Source organism: Chionomys nivalis, chromosome 13 (assembly GCF_950005125.1).
Source record: "Chionomys nivalis chromosome 13, mChiNiv1.1, whole genome shotgun sequence".
NCBI lineage: Eukaryota > Metazoa > Chordata > Mammalia > Rodentia > Cricetidae > Chionomys > Chionomys nivalis.
This window is the reverse complement of record NC_080098.1, coordinates 26517338-26523337: the sequence shown is the minus strand read 5'-3', so window position 1 is coordinate 26523337 and position 6000 is coordinate 26517338. Positions and strand designations below refer to the sequence as shown.

Here is a 6000-nt window from a genome sequence, read left to right as displayed (position 1 = left end):
AAGTTGACAACACTAACCATCACACTATACAAAGGATCGTGAAGATAGGATTTGGTCTGAAAGTAAAAATCAAGGAAGTTAGAAGGCGAGAAGGGATTGCTAATGATAATTCTGATTCTGGGTCCAGCTAATAGAGGCTATGGTGCGGGGAGCATCCATAGAAATAGGAAATACAAGGCAGAACTACTTCCTAATCATGGAATGAATGCGTTCTGGGCATGTTGGGTTAATGCAGTCTGCTAGCAGAGGGGCTTTAGCTGGAGATTAGATTTGTGACTGTCTGCATGGAGTGGCGGCAGGAGGGAAAAGAGATTACAAGGGGGCAATCAAGGCAAGGGTGGGGAGGGGTGTTCTGAGGGATTTAGTGTGGGAGGAAGGACAAGAAGTCAACAGAGGGGCAAGCAAGAGAGAATGCAGGAAAATGTCATCAGAAAATTCCAGAAGGCAGGCTGGACTGGAGCATTGTTCTTATACAAAATGCCGCACAAGGTGAACGAGGAAGGAGAGCACTCCACCAGGGATAGAAGAAGGTGCCGCAGGGGGAAGTGAGGCCCCGCAGGGTCTGAAGGCAGCCTGTGTGGCCCCCTCCGTCAGGAAATCTTTCAGGGGAGAGGAAAGAGGAGCGCATTGCAATGATGGTTCATTTTCCTGAATGTCTCACCCCTCTGAGCACCTCTTTTTCTCAGTTCCTCAGTTTTAAAGCAAACCCAACCCTGGCTACATTCTGATGGTCACCATGGTGGAAGAATGTCTTTGAGGGACATCGTAGAGAATCAAACCATTAAGAGGCATCTTTTTCTTTCTTCTTCTTCTTTTATTCCATTTTACACAACCACTTCTTTGTTATTGTCACAACATCTCATCAAAATATACAAACAGCACAAATACTTTCAGTGTATAGTTAGTACTCTAATCCAGCAGGACTGACTGCCGCTAATAGCATGCACGGGTCTTTTGTCTCGCGGGACACCTAGAGAGGAACTTATTTGTCATCAGATCACTGGGAACAGCACGATAAGGGATTGGCTTTCTTTATCTCAGAAGAATCATGCATTTATTTCTTGTCTGATGGGGAGATGGGAATGAATGACTGTGCTGATAAAGAGATCAGCTGAGAACATAGGGAAGGCGATGTTGTATGGGTGGCAGCCAACGATCCCATCTTTGTCGCTTGCATTTACGTCTGTGCGGACAAGATGCTCCACACAGGCAACATACCCTTCCCCAAAGCTGGTGACATGAGCTCTGCTCAATGCCACGGAATCTCCTCTGTTTTGTCAATGTCAGGGTTAGCCAGAATGAACAGATTTGTAAATCTCAAGTTCCAAGCTATGTTTATTGGAGAGAATCCCATCACAACCCACTCAGGGCTTCCCCTTTCCTTCCCTTCTGCCATTTACATTTCTACAGACGTGCGCACAGAGCAATGTGGGTTAGTGGCTCCTTCTCTGTGGTTGAGTGTGATCCTCTTCTATAATGGGCGATCTGCTGTTCCAGTCTTGAGAAATGGGTTCCATTTGCACCTTGGTTCATCACCAACCAGCAATTGCTGTCTAGGGCAAGGCAGAATTAGGTTTCGAATCTTTCACATTATCAGGAACCATCTTTCCAGTAAGCGACAAGAGTTAACAGCGATCTAACTTCAAGGGCTGCTGGGAAAGATGCCAGGAGCTATAACGGGTGATGTCATTAGTGAAGTAGACTTGGTTTCTGCTACAGGTAACGAGTCATGTGGGGAGATCGAAGGTCTCCCCGCCTTTGCTGTTGAGTGTTTCTTTTCTTTCCAACTTGAAAAAGAGACCCCCAGAAGTGTTATTCAAACCAGTTCCCAGAGAGAAGGCAAATCCCTTCTGGTCTGGGGAGGGGTGAGGTTCAGGAGCAAACAAAAGTCTCCATCCCTGGGTTAATGAAGGAAAAGTTTCTGAACATGTTCTGGTCCATGCTGTTGATGAGTGCTCTGTCAGCAAATGACAGCCGGGGTTTCTCACTTAGGAATTCCTTGTCGAAATTGCTACAGTCGTACGGTGATTTCTTGGTCGCAGTTTAAAGAGGAGAGAATAAAAAAGGGGGGAAGAAAATTAGTCAAGTTCATTATCTTAACTTTGCTTATGTGGGCTGTAGTGTGCACCACCCAGTGGGTCCAAATCTCGAGTCATTCGTTCTTTTATTCGAATAATTAATTTCACATGAAAGAATTACATTGTACAGGTTTTAGTCACCGGGACTGTGATTATTAAGAATATAAGGGCCCATCTCCTGACCGTCCCTGTCAGCAACAGATGCTCAACTTGGGAAAGTTCTGCAGTTTATTCCTCCCATAGGTGAATTCCGATGACACGGTTTAAAAATGACAGGCAACGGGACCCCCGCCGCCAACCTCTGATCTAGCCAAATGGTGTGGATTGAAGAAGCATGTCCCTCCCGAGGGTGGGGTTGGGTCAGGTTTCAGGAAAGTCTGTAACAAAAGGAGATGGGAGAGTCCTTACCACTTTTGGCCTGAAGGGCGGGTCAATCTCCTTCCTTTCAAGTTCTTCCCAGTTTATCTCTCGGAACAAAGGATGCTGGCGGATGTCTCCTCGCACGCCCAGCCTCTTTTCGGGTTCCCTCACGAAAAGCTGCGAAAAGGCACCGGGTCAGGAGGCTGTTCACTCACTGGGGTATGAGCAGCTGGCTTTTTTCACTGACCTCCGTGGAGAAGGAGTAGGTTCACACTAACTTGACACCCTCTCTGAGCCCTCCATGGTCTGGTCTCTGACCTCCTTACTCTTTGCCCAGGCAGGCTGTACTCTGACTTCTATAGGCCTGGCGTGGAATCAGCTTTGCTTTGTTACTTACGTGGTCTCTGACTCTACGTCAGTTTAATAACCTGTGACGTTTGCTGTTCTGGTCACCTGGGAAGGGAACCCTTAAGTGGAGAACTCCCTTACCCTGGCCTGTGGCCGTGTCTGTGAGGGACCGATGACTGATATGGGTGGTACCATCCTTGGGCAAACAGTCCTGGGCTATGTAAGAAAGGCAGTTAAGCATGAGTCAGGGAGCAAGCCAGTAAGCAACATCCCTCCATGGCTTCTGCTTCAGTTTTGTGTGAGTCCCTGCCCCAATTTCCCTCAATAATGGACTATAACCTTTAAGCTGAAATAAACTTTTTCTTCCCCAAGTTGCTTCTGGTCATAGTGTTTATCAGAACAACAGAAAATAAACTAGAACATAGATCAAGTGTCTGTCTCACAGGGATGTCCTTAGGGTTAAATTAAACAGAATCTACACACACACACATATATATACATACACACATATACAAGCTTACACATGTATATATACATATACACCTTTGTTACATAGAGAGGCATGTAAACATGCATAGAATTACATACACACATGCATGTCTATGGACATGACTAAGCATATATGTATGTGTGCATAAGCAAATATACACATATTGCAAACCCCCTCCACACATTTGTTCTTTGTAAAATCTGCTCTGTATTCCCAGCAGCTTAAACCAGACACAATGGTGTGTGTCTGGAAACCCATCACTCAAGAGGCCAGGGAAGGAGGATAATGAGTTTGAGGCCAGTCTGGTCCAGTCTGGTCCAATCTAGTCCAGTCTGGGTGATGTCAGCCTAGGCTTTACAGTGAGGTGCTGTTTGAAAAAGCCCCAAAGGGGGAAAAAAAAGAACCCTCAGCAAGACAGAATGAGTGACGAACTTATTTGTCTGACTTAGCTGCTCCTTCAAGTGTGACATTTCTTATGAAGATGCCCTATCTTAGGTGTCCAGTGTTGTAGGGCTTGCGTGTAATGTCAGCGAATCCTTGGCAGTCAGCTGAGGTCTCTGCAAGGCCTCTGGGTACAGAAAGTCACCATCTCCTCTGCAGACCTCTGGCGAATGCTCGTCCCTCCAGCCTTTCAGCCCGCATTGTGACTTTCCCTTTCCACCGCCCTCTCTCCTGTCGCTTCACCTAACAGTCACAGTGGATACTGGAAAGACAGCAGAGCAACTGGAAGCTTTTTAAACTTTAACCTGTCCGGGACTATGGAGCAGGAGAGTCTAGACATTAACTCAGGAAGTAATAGCTTCGCAGGTGTCTCAAGCAGTCACTTCTTATTTCTGCACCAGCACGAGGTTTGCCTATAACGTCACAGCTCGGGTGTTTTAAGGAGATTATGGCCCTTTAAGACGGAAACTGTGGCAAAATGTAGGGATTTTTCCAAGTGTCTCCCACAAGGGTTTCAGCCCCATTTCTTGCTTTCACTGTTTCTAAGAAGAGCCAGAATATGGCTTCTGAAAATGTTTTTAAATGATGTTATCTTATAACTTGAAAACCTACAGAGCCTCAGCTCTCAGCTCTTCCCTAAATCATAAAGGTGTGCTGAAGAAAACTGCAAAAAAAACCTGGAGATTTTTTTATTAATCAATTAATTAGTTAATTAAATAAGAGATCTTACTTAAAGTTCCAGGTGCAGTCAGGTATGATGGCACACACCTGCAATCCCAATACCTGTGAGGCTGAGGCAGGAGGATCAGGAGGAAAGGGCTAGCCTTGGCTATAGAGTGAGTTGGAGGCCAGATTGAGATACTTGAGGTCCTGTCTTAAAAACAAGGGCCACATATGAGGCTTATGAACCATTGCACACACACTGATGAGTTCTCAGCATGGTCCCGATGCTGCGCTCATCAGCCATGGAGGACTCTTACTGAGATCCTGAGGGTCCAAAGTGTTTTATAGAAGTACTACCCAGGGGAAGTAACCCGAGGTTATCATGTATGAAACTGACCACATTTGCATCATGGAATGGGTGACTAATCTGTTTGTCTGACTTACGGCTCTTGTAGCCTCGGGTTAGCTTTCTGAATCTTTACTTCCTATTTCACCATTTTTCCATTACTGTAACAAAATACCCAAGATAATCGATTTTAAAAAGAGGAAAGTTTTATCTTGGCACATGGTTTCAGAAGTTTCGCCCTATGGTCAGTTGGCTTCATGCCTTTCGGGCCTGAGATGAATCTGAACATTTAGGCAGAATGTGGGCAACAAAGAGAGAAGGGGTGGGGGCCAGGATCTAACAGTCTCCCCAAACTAACTTCCTTGCCCTATGATCCACCGCCTCACGGTTCCATTACCTCTTGAGCCCTCTATCACGTGGGCCTTTGTGGGGTATTTCAGACCCAAACTATAGCAGTTCTGTCTGTAGAATGGAAGGTTAGTTCAGGTGACCTCTAGGACCCAGAGAGTCCTGACGTCCCTATACTCCTACTAACATTCAAGACTCTACTCTGGTGCCAGCACTCGTGTCTCTTCTTCTGGCACAAATTTGCTCATTGAACAGACCACTTGTCCCTCTCAGCTTCATAATGATAATTCATCTTCTAGGAGGTGGCTCAACCACTCTCCCAGTCCTGAGTCTTTAAATTCTGCTCCAGTCCTCTCTTCCTTGACTGATCCCCCTCTAACAGAGCTCACCCTCCTTTTCAAGGTCATCTGATTGGCTACCCCATTCATCCTGACTAGTGTTCTCTGAGAGTCACGCTCAGTGCTGGCTGTCTCAAGACAGGTCCACATGATTTGTTTTGATTATTCCAATTGTATATATTTACAGGGTATAGCAGGATATGTTGATTTATGTGGAATGGTTAATGAAGGTAATGAGCATCCATCACCTCACTTTTTTAGGAGGAGAATGAGAACATTTAAAATCTGCTCTGCACCTTTCAATCTACAGCCAACACGCTGGACAGCATGTTGATTGCAGGCCACACGCTGTACAGTGTGTTGACTTCGGCCCACATACTGGATGCCAGCATCTTGATTGCAGACCACATGCTGGACGGCATGTTGACTGTAGTCCACACGCTGGATGGCATGTTGACCACAGCTCACACGCTGAACAGCATGCTGATTGCAGGCCACACGCTGTACAGTGTGTTGACTTCGGCCCACACGCTGGACAGCATGTTGACAGTGGCCCATATGCTAGACCGCATCTTGATTGCAGGCCAC

At 46.1% G+C, this 6000-nt stretch overlaps 1 protein-coding gene across 2 annotated transcripts in view; it reads right to left on the bottom strand.

Moving 5' to 3' along the window:
• Positions 1-814: 814 nt before the first annotated feature.
• Positions 815-6000, bottom strand: part of Prkcq (protein kinase C theta) — a 130496-nt gene continuing 125310 nt past the window's right edge. For both annotated transcript variants that reach the window (XM_057788019.1, XM_057788018.1), the window contains exons 17-18: positions 2487-2615; positions 815-2031 (exon numbers count right to left, since the gene is read on the bottom strand). In XM_057788019.1, coding sequence (XP_057644002.1) covers positions 1873-2031; positions 2487-2615 — 288 coding nt within the window. In that variant the 3' untranslated portion in view covers positions 815-1872. The remainder of the gene's footprint in view (positions 2032-2486; positions 2616-6000) is intronic.